The sequence below is a fragment of the Takifugu flavidus genome, chromosome 3 (assembly GCF_003711565.1).
Source record: "Takifugu flavidus isolate HTHZ2018 chromosome 3, ASM371156v2, whole genome shotgun sequence".
NCBI classification, from domain to species: Eukaryota; Metazoa; Chordata; class Actinopteri; order Tetraodontiformes; family Tetraodontidae; genus Takifugu; species Takifugu flavidus.
The window spans coordinates 6,525,865-6,549,215 of NC_079522.1; the positions used below are offsets into that span (position 1 = coordinate 6,525,865).

At 51.4% G+C, this 23,351-nt stretch overlaps 1 protein-coding gene across 5 annotated transcripts in view; it reads right to left on the reverse strand.

The window, feature by feature from the left end:
• Nucleotides 1-442: 442 nt before the first annotated feature.
• Nucleotides 443-23,351, reverse strand: part of htr2cl1 (5-hydroxytryptamine (serotonin) receptor 2C, G protein-coupled-like 1) — a 70,232-nt gene continuing 47,323 nt past the window's right edge. For 3 of the 5 annotated variants that reach the window (XM_057028108.1, XM_057028106.1, XM_057028109.1), the window contains exons 2-8: nt 13,723-13,866; nt 10,929-11,732; nt 6,660-6,860; nt 2,909-3,072; nt 2,676-2,829; nt 2,127-2,362; nt 443-2,026 (exon numbers count right to left, since the gene is read on the reverse strand). In XM_057028108.1, the coding sequence (XP_056884088.1) occupies nt 1,454-2,026; nt 2,127-2,362; nt 2,676-2,829; nt 2,909-3,072; nt 6,660-6,860; nt 10,929-11,343 (1,743 nt within the window). In that variant the 5' untranslated portion in view covers nt 11,344-11,732; nt 13,723-13,866 and the 3' untranslated portion in view covers nt 443-1,453. Of the gene's footprint in view, nt 2,027-2,126; nt 2,363-2,675; nt 2,830-2,908; nt 3,073-6,659; nt 6,861-10,928; nt 11,733-13,722; nt 13,867-13,985; nt 16,886-23,351 lie in introns of those variants that run through there. The other 2 variants (XM_057028110.1, XM_057028107.1) reach the window with 2 other exon arrangements.

Genomic DNA, 23,351 nt, shown 5'->3' on the forward strand with positions numbered 1-23,351 from the left:
GTCCCTGTGTTGCCCGTAGTTACCGGGATCTTCCTCCTGACCGGGTGAGACCTTCTGTTCAGGTGTTCTGGCACAAGCTACAGCTCCCTAAATGCCTTTCCTCCGCACAAAAGGTGTATTTGTTACCATGGCGACCTGTTTGCTATTAAAAACCCACGCAGCGAGTAACCTGACGGAGAAGCAAGTCACGATCTTCAAACGTCGGTGAAAAGAGAGCGGAGGAGCCGCCGAGGCCGCCGACCCGTCGCTCTGTTTGTTCCGCATCGACGTTCCCGTCCTCTGAAACGTTTGAGGCTGGAACTTCCGGATGCGTCAGGGTTGCGAAGCAGCAAATTAAAGCTTTCATCAAAAGTGAGTGTGCGCGGGTGACCTTCGGAACGTCGCCCGTCTCCCGAGGCCGCCCGCCGTTCCTGTTCCAAACAATAACACACAAAAAAGAGACTTGCAGTAAAGGACCAGTCATCCGTCCTGGTTTTCCTTTTATTTTCAACATCAGGGACCATGAAAAAGTCTCATATTACAACAACAGATGGAGGTTATGCGTTAGCTTCGTTCGCTAGCTGCAGGTCGACTACTTGAACTGAAACGCACGTTTGTTTTGGTCTGAGATGCTGGTGATCTTTTTTATTTTTATTTTTATTTTGCCACGGTGGACATCGCCCGATCGAACGTCAGGAAGCATGTTTGGAATTTACAGCTGTTTATGTGTTTACCGGCGGTGGAATCCGTCTCTCTGGGGCTTCTAGGGGGCGGAGCTAAGGAGGATGATGAGAGGCAGCTAGAACCTAAACGGGCTGAACCCTCTATGGACGACATCTTGGGAACCTTTTGTGCACTCGTCTTTTTAAAAGATTCCCTTTTCTTCACATTCACAGTGAAAACCTACAGAACACGTTCCAACATGGTTGTGGACTAAAGCGAGAGCGTTCTTTTGTTGGGATGACTATTTTCTGACACTATTAGCTCTTTACTCCCTGCATGATCCCAGGATCTGAGTCGGGGAGGCCAGCAGGTGGCGCTGTGAGTCCACCAGAGGACATCCCTTCATGTTGCTCCTCTGCGTCTCATCCCGCATGCAGCTGCTCCCTGAAGTTCAGCGCCACAGATGTAGATTTGATTAGCTTAGCCTTGCGTGAAGAGGGTCTGGAAACCAGCTCGGGCTGCATATCACGCGGAGGCTCGACCGGGCTCGACCGGACTTGCTCCGGGGAGACTCCTCGCCCCCTCGCCTCCTCGGCGCGGTGATCATTCATCGTATCCCTTTCCAAAACTCCCCGCGGTGCTCACACATGCGGCGCTGTGTCTGCTTTATGGTCTGAAAGCCACCATCTGGAATACTGGCTTTCATTCCAACACCTTCCAGAGGAATCGGTTCTCCCGGGGCGCCGCAGCCAGGCCCGGTTAGCGCCTGCTGGGTACAAAAGAGGCGTGACGCAAACACGGAGCCGCCCCGTCACACGCTGCTAGTGCGCTCTACGGAGACGGGGCTGTAGCTGATGAGCGACAGATCTGGCTCCGCCTCCGTTTCCGGGTCGTTCTCCGAGAGCGCCCCGGTCGCGTGGCACTCGGAGAGGCCGTGCGAGACGATGGCGATTTGCGTCCCGTCGTCCGTCGTGTCCTCGGGGTCGACCGCCAGCCTCCCGTGGTCCCCCCTGCTGCCGTTGCGACAGTTACTGTTCCGGTCCACGCCCGCTTTGCCGTGACCGCCCGCCAGGAGAGGGGTCACGGCGTGCGACGGGCACTGCGGGGGGACCAAGAGGGGTTTGCAGCTCTGCCCGGCGGCGTTGGCCCCCGCGCCATAGCGACACCTGATGTAGCTGGAGAAGGCCCTCCTGTAGGTCTTATTGAAGAGGGTGTAGACCAGCGGGTTGACCCCCGAGGAGATGTAGCCCACCCACACGAACACGTTCAGGAGGTCGTGGAGCAGCGACTCGTTGCAGGAGCCCCGGCACAGGACAGAGGTGACGTTGGTGATGAAGAAGGGACACCACATGATGAGGAAGAGGAAGAAGACGATCCCCAACACCTGAAGACCGACAGAGGAGAAGTTAGGGATTAAAGAGATAGAATCCAAAAGGGAGAGATTAAAATGACCCCGTCCGTCAGACGCTCGTCCCCCTTCTCACCTTGGAAGCCCGTCTCTCGTTCTTTATGGCCTGCATCATCCCCCTGCGGCCATGGCAGCCCGACGCGTCGCTCCTCGACGTCCCCGTGGCCGGCGAGCTCAGCTGGGACCCCACCTCCGAACCCGGGATGATGCTGAGGCTGTCCGGCGTCGACACGCTGAGCAGCATGCCCGGCTCGGCGCCTTTCAGACAGCTCAACGTGTTCCGTCTGCTCTGAGGTGTCGGCGGCTTCATCTCTGTGGGGGGGGGGGGGACAAGGTTTGTGAGGCGTAACGCGGAGGAACACTGTTCTGCTGCTGCTGCTGTCAATTTATAGCAAGAGTCTGGCTGCTAAAGCTTCAGAAGTTGAGGTTTTCCTTTTCCTTTTCAAAGGAAAGGATGAGCGAACAGTCAAGTGTCCAGGAGACACTCGTCTTCTGGACACTTCAGTTTGTCTTGGGTCTCCGGGGCAACAGTTTTGCCCTCATATTGGGCCCGATTTTAGGCGCAAAGGTCGCTTTTTTTGGTTTTCGAGGGTTCAAATGTCCAGAGAACACGTACGAAACCTACCTTGGGAATCTGAGGGGGCAATAGTGTTGATCTGAGGGACAGAGAAAGTGGCGCTGGGGGGCTGTAACGTGTTTGTCAGTGCTGGTGTTTGCAAAGGCTGCTGGGAGGAAGTCTTTGCCTCGTACAGGAAGACAGTGGCCTGCCTCTGGAGTACCTGTGGAAGAGGAAAAAACCCAGAGTAACTAAGAAAAAGGGAAGTATTGGTATGATAAAGCCCCCATGGACACCGTTACCTGTATGGTGAGGCAGTAGGTCACCACCATGATGACCAGCGGGATGAAGAAGGCCACAAAGGAACCGATTAGCATGAAGCGCTCCTCGTTGAGGACACAGCTGCCATTGACGAAGACCTTGTCCTCGTTGTGAAGACCGATTACCGGGATCGGCATCGAGACCCCTAAAAGCAGACGGGGGTCGTACGATTCATTTAAAGACACGTTCCAAAAGTCCCACGGACACAGTTACAACAATAACAAAGCGTTTTGGTAGCAAAAAAAATATCCAGTTTTTAAAAAAAAAAAATACTGCAGAGGGGTAGATGGGAAAAAGGAGAGGTACCAGCACAGAGCCCAGGGGCACGCCACGGATCACCTCAGAAAGGGCGAGCAGTGTGGAAACCAGGATGGCTGTCACATCAGTTCATGGAGTAGAAGGTGTGACTTAATCCCTCCTGCCTGCACACACTCACGCTCAGCAACGATGCTAATCTCTGCCAGCGCTAATGGATGCTCGTGATGCTACAATAGCTGCCTCGGCGCTGATAAAGGCGACTCTCTGTCGAGCACATTTCCTTTTTGTTACCTGGGATAATAGCGCTGGCTGAGGCGCCGACGTCCGTGGTTCTGCCTCGGAAAAGAACCCCAAGCTTGTGAAAACCTGAAGTGGATCAGCAGCAACGACTGGCACGACCGACGCAACAGGAGGAAGTAGCTCCAATCACAGTAAACGTCTTTTAACCTTCTACCTGGACTTCAAATAACTGAAGATTCGTGGACCAAACGCTAAAAATAGCGACCAAACAAGCGGCGCTGGGCGGGAATGTGGACACATTTTTTCAAACCAAGAGCCAAAGGCTCTGAATGGAGATGTCTGAGGTTCTGGACCGTCCCTATGAGGTGAAACAGTGCATTGTGGGTAACAGCCGGGGACTTAGACGATAGTTACAGCGGAACTTTTGGCAGCCATGCGTCGCTTGCTCGTCACGCTGGGTGGAATAAACTGAAAATCCGACAGCTTCTCCTGCCCTTATCAGCAGAAGAGAAGGTTCTCGCCCCCCCCCCCGACGGCTCGCAAGTTCTTGCGTCAGATATTTTCCTGCTAATCCTCCAGCATCGATCGCCATAAGCTCTCTCAGGCCTCGGTTGCAGCAACATGTGGCAATGTAGAATCCTTGAGGACAGGGTCCGGGGGGGCCGGTGGGGAGGGAAAGACCGGGGATTTATGTTAAAAGCAGCGGTACGTGAAAGAGAAGAGAGGAAATGCTAGCAGCCGTTTTAGAAGAAGATTCTTTCAATTTGCCCGGAGTTACAAAAGCCCAGATAAGTACCAGTGCTTAAAAAGTGAGTGTTGCATTGTTTCAATCAAAATTAAATATTAACAACACGTAAAAAATGTCCAGCAGTGGGAGAATGAAGCCTCCACAATAACACGCTAGTCGATTTAGCAACCACAGCCTGAAAGCAGAACCATCAAAGAGCCTCACTCAGCATCAGCAGAGTGGAGCTCCGTAAAGGTTGGGCGAAAAGCGAAGCTAATCGCTAACTCGCTAAGCTAATTTAAGCAACACGAATGTCACGGCTCAGAGCAGCCAATAATAAACAGCTGGGATCAGATCAAAGGTACTTTCTGGTTCCTGGAACCTTTGCGTTACGCAACAGGTGGCAGGAATAGCAACAAACGGGCGGCGTCACAGTCGGGGAACAACAGTTTTTACGGCGTAAAAGATTACGAATTAACAAATGTGTGTCGGCAGCTCCTCTCAAGGAATAGCGGAAGTTTTAAAATGCAAAGCACAAAGCAAATGAAAGATTCCGCCCATCTGTTGTTTTGCTGTTTCGGAGCAGCCGGGTGAACACGGCGCGGCGCGGATCCACTTCACAGATTTGGCCCTGAAAAATCCCTCCAACCGTGAAGGGAAGGTGTGAACGTGTGAGGAAAAGGCAGCTAAATTGGGGTTTTATTTTCCAGCATCACGTTATGGGTATTTTCCACATGCGTTCTGACAGCTGGACTTGAGGGAACAACTACCGACTCGTCTCAGACCTGTGAGAAGCCGGTGAAGCATTCATTACCGAGGAACCGAAGCCAGCGGACGGAATGATCCGTCCTGTGAAGTGGGGGCCACCGTGGAACGTACCAAGTCTTGCATAGATCAGGAGTGCTACCATTGTTTTTAGATAATCTACGGATGGAAGGAATGACTATTGTTCCCCAGCCAGTTTTTATGGGGAACACGGGACTTGAACTTAGCCAAACTCAAGTGCAACTAATGCTAATATGCTAACAACTGTTGCTATATTACCACAGAGGACCGTTACTCGGGTGTAATTGAGCCTCGGGTCTCAGTGTTCTAAAGAGGAATGTTCAAGCTAAAATGTTCAAGAGGCGGAAAATCTCAACAAAAATGCTCGACTCCTGTCTACTCTCGTCTCTCCCGCTAATCCTCGACGTAGTGCTAATCTTCCCCCATTGCCGGAATAATTAAAAACGATCTTATCTGCAGCTCCGTTCATTGTAACCCGTCCAGGACATCTTGTGCAGAACATCAAGGAGAAACACGGTTTTCATTACCTCAAACCGCCTGAGAGAGAATCGAGTTGCATTTCGGCTGTTTTCCAACAGTGGCGACATTTGATTTAGCAGGACAACAAGACGCCAACCTACCAACAAAGACCCCAACCTACCAACAAAGACGTCAACCCAACAAAGACGTCAACCTAACAAAGACGTCAACCTACCAACAAAGATGCCAACCCAACAAAGACGTCAACCTAACAAAGACGTCAACCTAACAAAGACGTCAACCTAACAAAGACGTCAACCTAACAAAGACGTCAACCTAACAAAGACGCCAACCTACCAACAAAGATGTCCTCACGTCCTAGAAAAGCCGTCCCTAAACTCCGAGCGGCATCAGTCAGGTGGTATCTGATGAGGCCTCCTGGCTGAAGCTAACGACAGCAGCCATCACTTCTGGGATTGCGTAATTCCTTTATGTGCACATTAGTGCTTTTGTTCTAATGGCTGGAAAAGCCGGGACGTCTCGAATAAAGTCTTTAAAGTTAAAGACGATGAATTTAACGGCCGTCATCAGTCTGGTGAGTTTGGAACGGACGAGCAGGAGCAGCACAAGGTCACATCCACATCAAAGCAATCAAAGCTTCTTTCTTTTATTTCTCCATTGCTTTGATTGATGATGATGTGTTCCAGAAGTGGTTAAGGAGCATCTGGTTTAAATATTATAAAAGTGGATGAAGAGACCTGCTGAGTCCATTTAAAGATTAAGGTAAAGCCACCTGGTGGCCGGCCACAAGGTCAAACTGAGGGATTTCCCATTCTTTGCTCAATCACGTTGTATTTTTGAACTGGGGCGACTTTTCCTTCACCTCTCCCTCCCAGGGCTCATGTGGTCGGGCCCATCGCTCTCCCGTCGAGCAGAGTCGATACCCAGAAGTGAAATAACAACAAAATGCGACCCGGAAAGAGGACGTTTAAAAGCAGTTTAGGGCTGTTTGCAGCTCCGAGACCCAGAGCCGAAATGGCCCCAAACTGCAGAGGCAACAGGAGTTTCAGAGTAGCACTTTAGCATCTGCCACATAACGGCAGCGGGGAACGATTGTTATTGCCACACCGTCGCCATAGAGATGAGCTATCTGTGTATAAAAGGGCAACTATGACTAAATATAAAACATATGGTGGTGATAAATGGAAACAGCCAACATCCTTCTGAGTAAACGGCGAATTCGGGCGAAAACAGGCGCTCACCTATAGAGATGGTCCAGACAGCGGCGATCTTCATCATTGCTTTGGTTCTGGAGTTGAAGCGGCTGTGCTCGATGGGGTTACGGATGGCGACGTAGCGGTCCAGAGAGATGGCGCACAGGTGCATGATGGAGGCGGTGGAGAAGAGCACGTCCAGGTAGATCCAGATGGGGCAGAGCGCGTTGGGGAGAGGCCAGGCGTAGTCTGGGGAGAGACAGAGGACCAAGGGGGGGGTTTCTTTTTGTCCGTAAATGTGTGATTAGATAACAACGACCATTTGAACCTCGAGTCTGGAGACGCTGGTTGTGTTCTGTCTGCTCCGAGGGGCCGGCTCAGCGAACGGTCGAGGTTCGGTCGAGTATGACGGCTTCAAAAACGCAGCAAGCGGAGACCGACTGAACTTTAATTAGCATGAAAGCTCAGTTCACGCAGCTCGGAACTCGCCCGCTTCCCACGAGGACTCAGGTGAAGCTGAAGTCTGATTGTTTGCCGGTTGCACCCTGATTATTGTAATTAGCATCATTAGATGTTTGCGCGAGTGTTTGGGGCCTCGCGAGATTGACACGAGATAACCTGCTGCCGGCATTCAAATTTACATGTGGCTGCGCTAAGCTAATTAGCCGTCAATTAATGTACGACATGAGGGTTGAAACCCGAGTCTGGTTTGTCAGACGTCGAGGCACCCAGCTACGAACGCGGCGCCCTTTCTTTGCTGTCATACTTTGTTGATCCCAGAGGCTGAAAGCTTTCTCGTGTTTTCTGCCTCGGGAGGGGGGGCGAGAGGGTCGCGTCAGTAATGATGCCAGCGTCGCTGACAAGTCCGGATCACGCTTCACGCAGGGAGGAGAAAGATCTTCGGCAAAGGGGCTGGGAACAGGGGATGCTAACGGGAAATAGCAGCACTCTGTTTGTGGAGAATGAAGAGTCCTTGCTAGGACGTTACTCCGGCTTCCATTAGCCTAATGGTGATTTTACGAATGACGTGTTGTCACATTAGACCCGGTCTTGCGAGCACCACGGGCCCCTGAGAAGGTCAGGCCGTACGCACTCTTAAGCTCCATCTCCGTGAAGTGATTCACGCGCTCGCCTGAGAGGGAGGCGGCTTGTTTCCGAGGTCAGGCGCTTAGCAAGGACGCACCGCGTGTCACCTTGTGCGGGGGCGACGCCAATAATACACTCGCAATACAAGTCTGGAGAGCCCAAACGTTCCTAAACGACCGAATAAAGACATTTACTTTGTAAAATGAGTTCTCTACGTATGCAGAGGGGTTGTCGGTCCATTTCCTGGGGTAGAGCTAACCCTGAACATGCTACACAGGACTGTGTTGCTGCTAAAACCTGGGTGGTGCAGCATGTTTGCTAGAACTGATCTGAGCTCCAGCGACTTTAAATGGTCAGATAAGGTTTGACTGACGGTTCCTGCTTCCTCTGTCCGTGATTACGCCTTCGGGCTGTAACTTTAATTAAGTTCAGGCGGGCGTCATTTCGTGGACCGATTGTGTCATAATTGAGTCCATGAGATCTCATCTGGCCCCCCGCTGCTTCTGCTCATTCTCATTTTCTTTATCGCTCCGCTGTCGTGCACCAGGCTCTGGTCCAATCTGATTTTACAACGCCTCGTTTCTGTAAACACCCGTACTGGATTTGTTAGCATGCGCACCTCGGGCCTCCTCTGGAATGATGCCAAAATCAATTTCCCAACATCGGGAATCTTTCAGCATAGCTTAAGTTTACAAGGAAAACGGAGAAAGGAAGTTAGGATGAAAGCAAAAATAGCCCCATTAGATACGACGTTAACAAAAAAAGCGTTATAGTTATAGATGCCCGATTTATTCATCAAAGAGTTCCGAGTCCACAAGCGAAAGGACGATTGGATATAAAGTAACGGACCAAAGAAGAAAAAACAACTGTCTGTGCTAACACACATATTTCCTTTGATGCCTCCGAACTGTGACAAAAAAAAGTTAGAAACGTATCCGGAGGTATCGCGGCTATCGATCTGAGAGGTGGGAAATGAAACCGGAGCGAGCGAAAAAGGCTCATCCCGTACTTGGCAAAAACACGAAAGGGTTGAAAACATCGCACACTTCCTTCTCTCTCTCTCTCTCTTTTTTCTATTTTTTTTTGCTGCAAGCACTTCGATTCCGGGAATATTTACCAATATAACACAACACGATCCACCTCCCGAAAATCCGATACCCAAGAAAATGGGTTCTTCTATGGGCGGGGGGGCTTCGCTAATATTTCCATAGAATGCTAACAGTATGTCTCCATACGCCAAATCTGACAGATACCAACACAAACACGCGTCAAGCAGACAAAATGTTCATTTTTTCAGAGGTAAAAGTACCGCTGAGCTCTGCGTTGAACTCTTCGAACCCTCGTTGTGTATTTCAGGGCACAAACGCCTCGTTTTAATGGTCTCCTCAGAGAGTCTCTGAGCATCAGATGAGGCTTCAATCTCAATAATCTCCTGGAAAATAATGGAAACACGACCGTCCTCGCGCACGTTTGTGGTGCGAAATTACCATCATCATCAGCGCCATCGGAGCCTCCGACCGTGGTGAGTAGCAGACAGAGAATAATCCCTTGTTCTCCGGGATCGATGCGGGCATGTCTGATGGATGAGGCGCTAGCTATAGATCCACGCGCACTCGTCGGCTTTTCCAAAGTCCGACACTTCAGGGAACTTGATTTATGGAACCGCTTGAGCTACTCAGGGTTCGGTAATGGGTGGATGATTCCGACTGTTGCCGGTAAATTAGCAGCACCTGCGTTGGAACGCCTCGGCCTGAAACGACCCTTTTAGAAGACGGAGCGGGAGCGGAGGAACGCGTCAGGTGTGATCCGGTTCAATAGATACATAAATATTCATATTTCTGATAACGAAAGGGTGGAGACGGGACCAGCTGTGCTCAAACTGCTAAAGAGATCAGGACGGGTCCCGTGAACGAAGAAGAGGTGACCAAACTAGCGTAGTCCGATACCATCGGGAACAAAGCCAAGATCAGGACAGCGGCTCTAGCTAAGGTCACAAAGACAGGTTGATATCTAAAACAGTCTGGCTCTTGTTTAGCTCTCAGATGCTAATTCTGGTGCTCCAGAAGCCACCGGTGCTTCAGGTACTGGGTGTTCCTGTTACCCCATTAGCTGCTGTACAATGACCAGAGGGAGCAGCTTCCGTCCCCATATAAGTGATTTGAGTGGCTGGAAGTCCTGGGGGGATTCCTGGGGGAGACCAGATGCTCGGAACGGTTTATGCTGCTAGCACTAGCACACACAAGCGTAATATTTCATCCCCTGCCCCTTCTAACGCAAATAATCTCCCACAAATCCAAGATAATCCGCCACATCTTCCGGACCTCAGGTCGGTAGCTGACCCCCGTGACCCCTCCCTGAGCCACACTCGACCCCTTCAGTCCGCCTCCTCTCCTTAAGTCTCGTCCCCCCCTCCGGTCTCGTGGCGGGGGCGTCCCATCAAAGGAACAAGCGCCGCTTTGATCTGTGCCTCGCCAGCCCGCCGGCAGCCGAGTTCTTCAGAAACGGAAAGTGCACTAAGGAAAAAAACGATCGTGACGGCGTTCCTAGATCACATCCCTTGTCGGGGGCTGATATTCCCGCTGCCGCCAGTTTACGTTCTGGCTCGGTCTCTTTGATTCCTGCGCCGCCAGCGTTTGCAAACAAACTCAATTTATTAAAAACCGGGATGCGGAATCACCGCCATGTGACACCGGCTGATAAAGGAAAACCTTCATATATCAGAGTCACTGTCAACTGCCTCCTTCAGAACGTCCCCGATAATAAAAGAATCATCTGTTCGGCGGGTTTAAAGGCGCCGGGTAAAACCAACAGATATGTTCCTTCAGGCACTCGGGGCGTCTTCGTCCCGACGTTCTCACCAAACACAGCAAATAAAAGTCCCAACTGAGACCCAAACGTACCCGTCGACTCGCCGTGGGCGTCTGCACGGAAGCCTGGCGAGAACATCGGAATTGGGAGGAGCCGCTGGTGGCTGCGCTAACGTTGCAGTGGTCAAACCGGCTCGTTTCTGCCACCACGTCGCAACAAGAGACGCCAAATTGAGGTGTTAGTTGCTTAAATAATCGTGGAAGTGATGTCAGAGCATCTTCACAGGGAATAGCAGATATGCGGCGCGTACAGACACGCTAGCTATACGATAGCAGCCCCAAAGAGGGGCTCAAAGAGGCCCAAACGTGAGCCCGAAGCAGCGAGAAGAGCATCAACAACACGTGTCAAAATAAGGCGTCTCACCGTAGAGGATGTTGATGAGGGAGATCGGCATGACCAGGATCCCGACCAGCATGTCTGCCACGGCTAGCGACCTCAGGAAGAAGTTGGTGGCGTTCTGGAGCTTCTTCTCCAGCGACACCGCCAGGATGACGAGGATGTTCCCTCCCACCGTCAGCGCGATGATGACCAGGATGAGCAGCGCCGGCCAGTTCTTCTCTTTCATCACCGTGCGGGTGACGGTGGACTCCTGGGTGAAATTGTCCACCCCAGCGCTCATGGCGGCCGCCTCACCGCCGCCTGCGGCTCCGACCCCCCACGGTAGAGTTTGGTTGAGGTCCAGGGGATTGTTGCTCGGCCAGGCCACCTGACCTCCATCCTCTAAGGAGGAGGCGGTCGTGCTGAACCCTCCCAGAAGAGTCCTCGCCGGGGTGCCCATACCAAAGACGCTAGCACGGCTTTTTAATCACCTAATTCACAGAAGGTCCGTGAGGCTCGTTTGAATATGTCGCGACATAAAATCTCATCAGAACTGAGACGGAAACCTAGAATGTTGTGGGGGGGCAGAGAGGAGCTAGCTGCAGGAACACAAGCCACTAATCCCGCTAGCTGGAAAGAGCCTCACAATGTTCCCCGAAGTTTCCTGCCAATCATTCATTGTTCACAGAGGCGAGATGTCTGCTAACCGCTAGTTCCAGGCTCTGGCTGAGACCGCCAGCGCGGGACGAGACGGGCTCACTCGTGGTTTCCCACGGGGGCCTGAGCGATCAGACACATCCGACACATCGGCAAGTCTTCCTCCTGGTCACGGCTGCCACTCAGGCGGACCTGTGCGAAGAAACCCACAGAGGCGTCAATTTATTTTTTTTGGGGGGGGCTTTTTTTTCAGAATTTGCATGTAGCGTGACGCTAGTCGTCAGTGCGATCAATCAAACCCTCAGCTGCATCCTCCTAAGCTTCTTAGCGACGTCAATGCAGGTATTGATCCTGCATTTTAAAAGCATCGTTGCTTCGCTGCTTCCTGTGTCCCGCGTTTCACCGCTCGCGCCGCGGCGCCGCTGCTTCCTCCCCTGCTCATAAATCACAGCAGCCTCTCTTATTATCTCTTTTGTTCCCCCACAGAAACTCTTAACTCCACCAGACTAATTTATAGCCTCGTCTGTGCGCCCTGCAAAAGCGCGGGAGAGAAAGCGACTAGCCGCCTTGCTCGCTAGAGCTGGTTAGCATAAACTAAAGGAGATAAAATGCAGCCACAGCTTTGATGTTTAGACCTCCGCGAGCCCGTGAGTGTTCTCAAAAGTACTGGCTGTCCTCCCTGCTTACCCTTAGCACTCAGACAGCTCAGTGATTTAGCGCCTCATAAATGTGTTCAAGGATGCGCGGAGGAGTCGGAGGGGCGTGCACGTACGAGGGCGCGAAAAAAGGAAGAAAGCCTGATGTCTTTCTTTGATGTAACACGGCGGCGGCGAACGAGAGGGCGCTCTTTTTTTCTTCAGAGAAGCGCGCGACCGTGTATTTAAGAGTGAGATCGGATTGAGATCGTTAGCGCGTTAGCGTCCTCCTGAGACTAAAAGTCGGCGTGACTCCAGACAGACGCGGAGCCTCCGGCTGAGATGGTTCGATGGGCCTGTTGGGGGGAGGATGGGGGGGAGGGGGGTCACAATTGGATCAACAACCCAGGGAGGACAATAAATACAATAAAGCAGCTTCATCTGCGCCTCCCAAGCTAACGTAGCTGGTGTTGCTTGCGTGTGGGTTCAAGCGTTTGTTTCCCCTCCATCTTCTGGCTGATTACGCAGACGTGCGTTAATTATCGGGGCGACGCGGCGCCAGGAAACAATTCAGATTACACGGTCGCGGGTTGAGGATTAGCCTGGTCAACGACTCTTTCGGAACGGATCGACGCCATTTGGATGGAAATGTGGAATTATGGGTCACCGCTGGCGGGTCTAGCTAGCTCGGTTTTTAACGGCTGCCCCAAGTGTGACTACAAACAAATCAGAAATCGAAGCGAAAGGATTTACGCATCTGCGTTTTCCGCTGAGTAACGAAACAGGAAGTATTGAGGCCATAACGGGAAGAAACAAACGGCACTTGGGCAACAGCAGAGTCAATAAAGTCGTCGTGCCTTTTAAACGAATGCGCTAATGAGCTCTGAGCTTTGAAAATCAGGGCTGAGCTGAACAAATGATGGGTGATTATGATGTTTGAAACAGACCTCCACCCCCCCCACCCCCCCACCCCCCCCCGGGCAGTGTATCAACACAGCTCGCGGGAAGCCCAACAAAGCTGCGGGGGGGCGTTTAACGGGCCTGATAAAGTGGCAGCGCAGAGTGGAAGAATACAAAGGACGCCTGCGGTGGAGCGTGAGCTGTTAGCCTAGCATAAACCATGTCTGAGTTCTGCCGGGCCTCCCGGTGGTCGCAGCGTGTTGGGTTTTAATTCCCACCGCTGTGTTCACTTTACTGTCTAAGCTGTTTTTATGCTAGGTCAAAACGTTATTAGTCCAATGCTAAAGACGTGCTAATAATAATTGCTTTATGTGATTGCTGCTTTTGAGCTTTGTGGTGTTCTGACCCTCGGACCCAGACTAGAAAAATGTCGGAACTTGACTGTCTCGGCGCTAGCATCCGATCAAAATGATATCGCTTGAAAAGGGGGCGTGGCCAAACACCTGGCCGAAATAGCTACCAAAAGAATTCTCGATCCCTCCTGTAAATTTTTACTCTCCCGCATGGATAAATTGCTGTTTATTTTCCGGATGTTTCCGACGTAAAAACGTAGCCGTTAGCGTCCCAAAGAGAAAAAAATCGCTTACTTCTCGTCCTCCGATCGATGCTGCTGAACTGGGCCGCTGCGTTCCATCACTGCCGGCGGCGGCCCGCTCCGCCGGTGCCCTGCTGTTTATCTTCTGCCGGGTCGTCCGTCACTCTGGAGAGAGAGATCGCACTCGTCCATCTGCCTTCAGAGGGAGGGAAAGAGAGAGAGGGTGAACAAGAGGAGATCTTTGATGTCGGCGCCGCCGCCGCCGCCGCCGACATCAAAGATCAGGATGTGCGGAGGGTCTCGCCGCCTTCTCACAGCGAACATCTTTGTTGGGTGAAGGCTGACCCGGTCCCGGGGTCCCTGTCGCCGGGGTGACCGCTGAGCCGCGGGAGCAGCTAACAACACCAACCAGGTGCACGGGAGGGGGCGGAGCCTCATCAATGTATCTTTAGACCCAATAGGAGCGTTCCAACATGCGCGTTAGCTTGAGTGAGTGACTGGTGTGTGTGATGGACCGACCCCCCTCCCTGACTGGGATTAACAGGACGGACGGACGGACGGAGGGCGTGTGGATTTACGGTGACCCCCCAGGGGCCTGTGAGCCCAGCTGCCGGGTCATAACCTTTCCCACTACCGCGTCGGGAATGTTCGCATCATTTCCAGCGCACCAGCACCACGGGAGGAGGAAGGATTGTGTTTTCCCGTCATGAATCACCACGGATATGCTAATCGGGACGGCGCAGCAGTGCGGTTAGCATTGTTTTGCTCTGAGGGGGTGGCGTGCGGAGGGACCTGGGATAGAAAAAGAGCTCCCTCGCCACACCCCGCCCCTAAACCAGATAGCGCATTAATGCTATGCGCTACACAGCCCCCAGATTAAATGTGGCTTTATTCAAAGTCATTTCTTGTGTCGTCGTTTAATGGCTAACGTGCACGACGTTGCAGGCTAAATGTGGTAAAAGAGTCAAAGGTTTATTCCCTGGTGGATCATACAAAGGCCATTAACACAGAGCAGCGGCGCTAATGTATACCGCACATAATACCTCCATCTGTGCGTGTGTGTGTGTGTGTGTGTGTGAGAGCGCAGTGGAGGATGATGACTGTTTTTAGACTGTTGGAAGTGTCATCTTTGACATCTTGCTGCGATGTTTTGTTCGCTTCTCTCTGCTCTCCCGCTAAAAGCTACGATCTCACGCTGACCTCAGGTCTGAATGTGCATCGGGCGTTGACCCCTGACCTTTAGTGTGCTGTCTTTCATCTGTACAAACTTTATATCCTCTTCATTAGCGCAAATGAGTACTGACACGACTAACTAACAAGGAGGCGAAACAGGACGGTAAAAGTTCCACTAGCGTTAACATGCTAATGAGGGATCCTTTTTAGCATTAAAGCTATTTGAGGCTCTTATTTGACAAATCTGAGTTGGATTTATACCCTGAACTTGGTTGACAGTCAGTTTTAGCCTTCGTGCTAACAGAGGCGAGTAGCCAATCAGAGGTAACCCCCAGAGAACGCGTCCGTGTTCTAACGTGTGCGTGATATTTTTGTTCTTTAGCACATTCTCTCCATCAGCGGCGGCCAACACGGACTTTTATTTTGCCTTTGATTAAAAGTTACGACACTCGAGCCCCGAAGAGAGCGGCTCCTTCAAACGGCTGTGTGTGTGTGTGTGTGTGTGTGTCCATATTCCCATCCCCGCTGCTGTCAGAAATTCCATTAAAGCGCCGCTCACTGTGTCAACAGTAACAACGTGAGAGTGCAACATCGGACGGCGCTCCACACGTGTCACCGCCGCCGAAGAGGCGAGCGGGCGGACAGAAACGTGTCGCCTCAAAAGAAGAGTTTTTAGAAATGGCTTCCCTCTGGGATTTATGGGCTGTTCGTCTTTAACAACAGACAATTCCCGTCTCCTCGGCATGAAACTGAGGAATGTCGCCTATCCTTCAACTGTGGCACAGTCACAGCTGCTAGCGTTAGCAATTACGTCTGGTGTCTTGGATAAAATAAGTCTTTCAAGACAGGCTGCAAACCCTCATTCTTCCGTGTTTTCCTGTTCAGGTTAGCATCTAGCCGCTCTTCAAAGGAGAAAATATCGTCTGTAATGGCACTAAAGTTTGTTTTTCCAAGAATTTAGCCCAACTTCTATTTCTAGGCAATAAGCTAGCAAACACTCAGTGTTTAAACAAAGCGGTGCTTTATTGAGGCTGTAATATTGGGGCAAACACGGAGAAATGAAGAGAGAAATCTCCTCTGATTTCACCAGAAACCCAACAAACTGACGGTGAGTTAGCTAAAAATGTTGTTGTCAGAGCTTCATTTTGACATCTGGGATATGTGGAAAGGTTATGTTGCTATTCTGTTAGACATATAGCGATTAGCAACCCGGCAAAGTCGACACCTTCCTGTTAGCGTGCGCTGATGTCAACGGCGGCGTATAAAAACAGGAAACGGCTGCTTGAATATATCAGGTTGTTGCTTGAACTCACTCCTGTTTAGCAACCGCTAAATGACGCTAGGATGAGCCCGTTCTGATTCTACGGATATTTCCACACAATCCAAATCTAACCACGACTCCCAAAAATCCCCACTTTTCTTCCACGTCTCTGCCAGACGGCGTCCGCTCGAGGATTACAGAGCAATCTGATTGGTTGAGTCGACCTGCGAGATGAACCCAACGCTGTTCGTTAGCGCTAGCTTCTTTGCTTCCTGTTAGCGGCTACGTTTCAAATCTCTTTCCTGGTCGTTATCGGGGTTTTAACAGAGTTGCTGAAAGTTCCCTCCCGGATCGGCGACGTTTACGACCCGCTGTGCGTGTGTGGCCGCGTGGAAGTCCGATAGCATCGGCTTACACTTGATAGCTGCGAGTGTCAGAGGTGGTTTTATTAGCGTAAGCCTCTCAGTCAGCCATAAATCCTCTTGTCGTTCACCTCTGTGCCTCCCTTCACCTCTCCTCTCTCACATCTGTGCAAACTGCTTTGTTTTTTTCTTCGGTTTCTTTGGCAACGCACGTCGGAATAAACGCGCTGAATTCCAAACTTGAGAAAACTCCGATCTGAGAACAGCATTTGGAATTTCCTGGTATCGCGATACAGCGGCGAATCGCCATTTCTCCCTCTGCTGACGGGCGACTGGCCCACAGGCGTAGCCGCGGCGTCGATGCTATCAGACACAACGGCCAGAGGTCCAATAAGGCGCCGACGGACAAATCGAATATTGGAATTTTCTGCGTTAATGAAAAGCGCACTGGAGACGATGAAAACCGCTCGGACCTGGAGTCAGCCTCAGCACCGTTAGGGGTCGAAACGGTAAATCTAAGAATCCTTCATGAGGGTTTTATCCCCAAGACCTTGTTACTCCAACTGGCCCTTCAGGAAAACAGCAACTGGGTGCAAAAAATTGTATTTTTTAGGGAAAAGTTGGAGCAAAGGAAGCCGTGAGGAGGAGAACCAAGAACAAAGAATCCGGGACCGAAGCGACTTCCTGCCTGAACCACCGCCAAGGTGCTCCTCCGACCCTCTCGCTTCCTTCCCGTCCGTCCCCGGGACTCTCGGGTCTGAGCCACGGACCCTGGAGGGAGTCGGACCCCCTCCCCCACGGCACGTTGAGTCCTTCAACGGCTGCTGTCAAACAGCATTTTCCCTGACGGTATTCCCGTCGCTAACTGGGATGCTAACATCACGAGTCAAGTGTCCATCTGGTGGAGACCGTTGCATTGTGGGTCGTTGAGAGGCGTCCTCTCTGCTTTGGAAGCAACACAGATTCTTTTATTTTTCAAATATCCGGTTTAAAAGGTGCTCGGCCATTTGGAGTACCAGAACCAAATGTTCTTGGCGCCGAACGGGTTCAGGCTTGATTCCAGAACCAGCGCGGCGAGCTCTTTAAAGTGTGAACAAACACCTTGTTGGGATTTTCCGCTCGTTCCCGGTGCCGCCTGTCTGCAGACGGACCTCTCGGACTGTCTCGTGTCCTCCCTGCATGTCCCCTCCACGGACCTTCTGGGACACGTCCTGACTGGTGGTGACCTCATCAGGAACCACCTTCTTCCGGTCCTCACAAGGTCACGCCTGATCCAGTCCTGCCGACTCCGTCGTTAGCATTCGTGTGCCGGTTTTCCCGGCAGAACCGCCTAACGAGATGATGATCGTTAACGATGGGGCCGCCTCACTCCATCACTCTCCCGCCGAGCCGTCTGCTCGGCGTTCCGGCAAACGCAGCCATTACTCCCACTGACAGAAATCCATTTTGCCGTTATTGAGGATCTTCAGACAACAGCAGGGCAGCGCTCCCGCGTCAGGGCTCCGGGTCTCCGACCCCAACGAGCTGTTGCTCCACGACCCACAATACTGGAAATTTGTGGAAGCCGAGATTCACGATGGTAACGACTTCCTGTTCAGCATCCGCTAGATGACGCCATCAATTTTGCCAAACGCTTGAGCGTTAGCGTAGCTACAAGCCTCTTCTCTGCCTTCTTCCCATCCGACTCTCAGCATAAATGCCTCCTCTCCCCTTTTCCCTGTTTACACGTCTCCCTCTTCCATCATCCCTCACTCTGGCTCTCTAATTAGGCTCCGCCGGGTCGTTGACCCCTCCGGACCCATGTGATTGCCCCTGACTGCCCCGACCCTAGAGTAGCTCCTCGTGGTCGGCAGTGAGAAAGGCGCCTAACGGCACCGACGGACCCCTCAGAACTCCCTGCGTACTCCAGGAGCTAGCTGCCAGTTTAAGCTAATTCCTTCCTTTGCACATATGCTAGCTGCAGATTGCTAGCTTTGTTTCCACAGGCTGGAGGCATCGCTCAGATCTTCTGTCGTGTTTTAGCAGCACATCTTAAGATCCAGGACGGCTGCTCTGCCAGAGAGGATCAGGATCAGCCCGACGTTGCCTCCGAAGCTGCGTATCTGTGGACTGGTGGTTCAGAACCCGCGCCCGGATGTGATCCAACTGGCAAAGCAACGCAGCCGGACGGGCTTCAAGCTAACGGAGAGCCCTTCCCAATCTCGGGAAATCAGCGTTCGTACGTTTGTTTTCAGTCCTTCGAGTTCCCCAAAGTTCAGTCGGGAAAGTCGTCAATCTTTCAGTTCGACCATCCTTTGATTCCGAAGTCCCGAGGGTTCCGGAGGAGATGAGACAGCTTAAAGTGAACGGGGGGGGGGGGGGGGTCGTTAAAAATGTAACGCTTAATATGTAGAAGAAGAAGCTGAATGGGAGATCACAAGGTTAGACCCCGGGCCAGGTTCGGGAACTCTTTACGGAGGTCGGGGACTTCTTGAGACTTTAAAGTCTGAACCGGCGTCAAAGGGGCTGACGGAGCTTCTTGGGAGCCGTTCATCGGGATCATGGAGCCGGGCTTCCAGCGACCCCGTAGCTTCAAACCTTGGGGCAGAATTCTACAAAAAGCGACAACTTTTGCGACGTTTTTTTTCCGCGCTGTAGCCACTGTAGCCACTCGCTGCTCCTCGACAACCGACGTGTGCGACGGGAAGTTCGGAATTCCTTCATTTGTGAGCAATGTTGTCCAGGGCCAGAGGAGTCCGCCACCATCTTCCCACGGTTTACTGCCCGTTTCTGTCTCCGTGAAGGTGTCGTTGGGACGCCGGCCACGAGTCCGCCTCCTCTCCCGTCTCCCAGAGCGGCGTGCTCATACTTAACCAGCGGTGTTGAGTGGCTAATTTGCTGTTTGGATCGATCAGTCAAACAGAGAAGATGCGCTCGATAATTTATGCTAATGGCGGGGAGACGTTAAAGCCCTTTATCCCTCTCTGGCTCGCTCTTCCTCCTCCCTCTTGTCCGTGGCGCCGAATTACTTGAATATTTGGACCTTTTTTTGCTTCGCAGCAAAGAAGAAAATGTGCTTATATTACACGGTAGCTTGTGTCGGAACCCCTCGGGGGACTTTTAGCCGCCGCTCTGACAGCGTTATTGTGGATTAAACAGAAAGACACACTCAATAACGCACACTTGCCTGACTCTGTCGTGATGTGTTTCTTTAAAAAAAAACCAAAAAAATAAAATTAAACTGAGCAAAGCTGACAAAACACCTCCGGGGCCTCGTCTCCCCGGGGAGGAGCGCCGGAGTGAAGGGGAGGAGGAGGAGTTTCGCTCCATTTAGCCGAGTCTTGTCCGCATAGCGGTAGGAAATCAGACGTAGCGGCGGCAAACGTAGCTCCATCCATCAAGTCTTTAAAAAGATTCTCCTCTGAATGACCACGTTAGGAAATACCCGGAAAACCCGACGATTCCTCTCTCTCCTCTGGCCCCTGAAGCCGAAGCTTTCACGCCTGAGACGTGGGCGTCTCGACTTAATGTTGAAATAGACTAGCGGCTGTCGCTAAAGGCAAAAAAGAATCAGTATTATGGCTGAAGCAAACACTCCCAAAGCAGAGAAATAGCAGGAGATGTTGTTTTCCGGCGACGTTTAGGACGTTCTTAGCGATAGCAGGCGGATGTCGTCGGTGCGAGCGGAGTTAATTTAGCGTACAAACATCCAGGCGATGATGCTGCTGGGGCGCTAAATCCGTAGCACAATGTCAACATCGGGACGCGTTCAGATTTCAAAGACAAAACCGACCTTGTTGCCAAACACCGACCTGAATTGTAAATTCCCGCCGAGACGGGAACAACCGTCATTTGCTTAATTATGAAAGTTCGCTATGCTAAGCTATCTATGCTATGCTAACATGCTATAATGTTATTTTGCTATTAATGTGTTCCTGAGAGCAATGAACACTCACTTAGCAACCGTTAGCGACAGAGTTGACTGTAAAGTTTCTCTTAATTAAAATGATAATTAGGGGTGAATAGACAGATTATATCATATATAATCCACAAATCATCAATTCTGCGCCGTCACCGCTTCCACGCGGCTCTATCCCCCCCCTCCACCTGGAAAGATCCTTGAACAACGATTGGACCTTGAACGACGATTCCCGTCCTCTGAAGTCGGGAAGGACGTCCACCGATGAGACGTTCTTCTGCCTTTTTTCTTAATTGCGCAATTAAAAACCTAATTTTTCTGGCGTATTTTTAGCCTCTGACTCATCGTTTGGCCAGACCAGAATAACCCCGGAACTTCTGCAGACCTCACTGTCCTGGGGGGGGTCCTGGAACCTCTACACCCCTGAAAGATGAGCTCCTCCAACAACATTAAACTAAAAGTCAAATAAATATCCAAAACCGCGGCGGTGGTGGAGACCGCCCCCCCCCCCCCCACACACACACACACACCTGTAATTACACACATCCTCACTTCATTACGGCCGGACCCTCCGGCAACGGCGGACCAGTAATTAAAGCGCGCAGCTCTCCGGAGTCTCCGGCCGGCCCACTTCCGTGGCGCCGCCGCGCTGGGGTCCGGCGAGCTGAGCGGGCGTGATGCAACCAGGAGTGTTCAGAAGTTATCAGAGCTCCTCCGAGAGCCAAATGTTCCTCCAGACCTGAAGCAACGAGAGGCTAATTAACTCCAGAGACGTGACCTTTGTGTGTGTTTGTGTGTGTGTGTGTGTGTGTGTGTGTGCGTGTGTGTGTGTGTGTGTGTTTCCAGTCAGTACAAGGACGTCGTCAGCCAGATGGATCCAGCATCATCGTGCCTCATCTTTGCTGGAGGCACCAGAATCATAACGTTACAGCCGGTGTGTGTGTGTGTGTGTGTGTGTGTGTGTTTGTGTGGGTGTGTTTGATGACATCACACACTTCTAATTTGACATCATTCCCTCGCCTCATCGCTCAGAGGTCTCAGCACCCGACTGGTCCCTGTGGGGGGGCGGAGTTGTTCTACCAAAACCACCAAAGTCGTCCTCAAAGACAGGCGTTTATCTCCATGGCAACGCCATATTTGCTCGCCACGTCCAAGAGTCTGTCCTTAATTATGTTGTAAATATCACATGTGACCGCCCGGTCGGTACCTGACGGTTTTCCCTAATTGGCCCAGAAGCGGCAGGTTGGTCACCACCAGGTGGCGCTATTTTAGCCCCCTGGGAAACAGCGATCCACTTACGGTCGCTAACCCGGTTGTTGATGACCTGAGGACACATTTGGGCCCCAGACTAGCATGAAGTTGGTGGGAACCTGTAACACCCCCAAGTCTCCGTGTTGAGACGGGCTCCTGAAACTAGCGCATGCTAACGTGGCGGCAGGGCAGGTGAGGAAGCTAAAGGAAGCGAGGAGACGACGTGTAGCTGCTGAGAGGAGGTAATTAGTTGGGGGGGGGGGGGGGGGCGGGCGTGCCGCACGGCTTCCTCACGTAGGTGTTTTCCTGCCCGGGGACACATGGCGGCAACAGAACGCTGATGCTAGCTGTCTGAAAGCAGCACTTCACGGGGCTGCAGCTTCTCCCCTCGGAAGCCGGAGGTGCTCCAGTGGAGCGTCTGTGCGCTCGTCTCCACGAGCCGCTCATTAAAGTTTGATGCCGTGTTTACGAGTGCCCGTGTTTATGTGGCGCTCCTCATTTTTTCGCTCTCTTCCTGATTCGAGGCCTCTAATCCGACTTAGCAAAGGAATATTAATCGCTAAATATCTGGGCAACCACGGCGATACCAGTATCGTTACACAACGAACATCTTTTTCTTTCCTGTCTGGGTGCGAAAAGAAGTGTAGCTACATTAAAAGCTCAGCCTACCACTGGTTTAGCTTTAAAGCTAGCAACAATTTATCAATACCTGATAAATATGGACGAGAGGAAAAAAATCTGAGTGTAAATTTTAAAGTGTCATTTCAGCATCTAGTCATCCGATCCAACGTCAATGTTCGGAGACTTAGCGTTAGCAGAGGTTGGAAATTCAAGAACATTTGACTCTATTGCAGAAGCAGCTAATTATCATTAGCGTTTAAAATTGTCTATAGTTTGAGGTATTTGCTGACGCCGATGTCGTTAGTTTCCGCTTTTGTGTGCGTATTTGTATGTTTTTCTGTTTTTTTGGCCACAGTTTATTACTTTATTACTTCCTCCTTCTCAACAGTTGCATCCCAGACTTTATCGGCTCGTTACGATTTTCCGTGAACGCTCCGTCAAGGCTACGTCATGAAGAGGGCACGGAAATCACTTTTAACCAAGTTCTGACAGGAAGTTAGATGACGTCTGCTGTCAGTGATGGATCCTCTGTATAATCTATAAATCAGCAACTTATAAGACCATAAATAATTATGTGGCACGGTTAGCATCGTGCATACCTAACAAAGCTAAGGTGGCCGCCTTACTAGCGGCGCTCCGGAGTCACAACTGTGACATAAATTAAGATGGATGACGCGTCGTTGGCAGCGGGCGACGTCCTGCCGAGGTGATTTGTGGGCAGATTCTGGAGCCACAGTTCAGTTTGGTTTCTAATTAGCTGGTGCCTTGATTAATGGACTGCTGCACGTCTGCATACCTAACGAGGAGGGGTTGAACTCCCCCTACTGCAGCCCACCACCAGGGGGAACCAACAGTGTCAGGTTCAGCTTCCACTGGAACAAGGCAGCCCTTTATTTGGGATGGAAGCACACGGCACACGATACCGGCACACGATTACATGTGATCAATGCAAACAGCTGATGGGTAGAAGCTAATCAGGGCTGAACTAAAATTGCCTCAGCCAGGCCAATTAAAATGCCCGTTACTCGACATTTTCATGGAAAATATCCCCAAAATTCTCATTCTCAACCAATCATTTGCGTTAGCATGACTGTGAGGCAGTGCTAAACCGATTG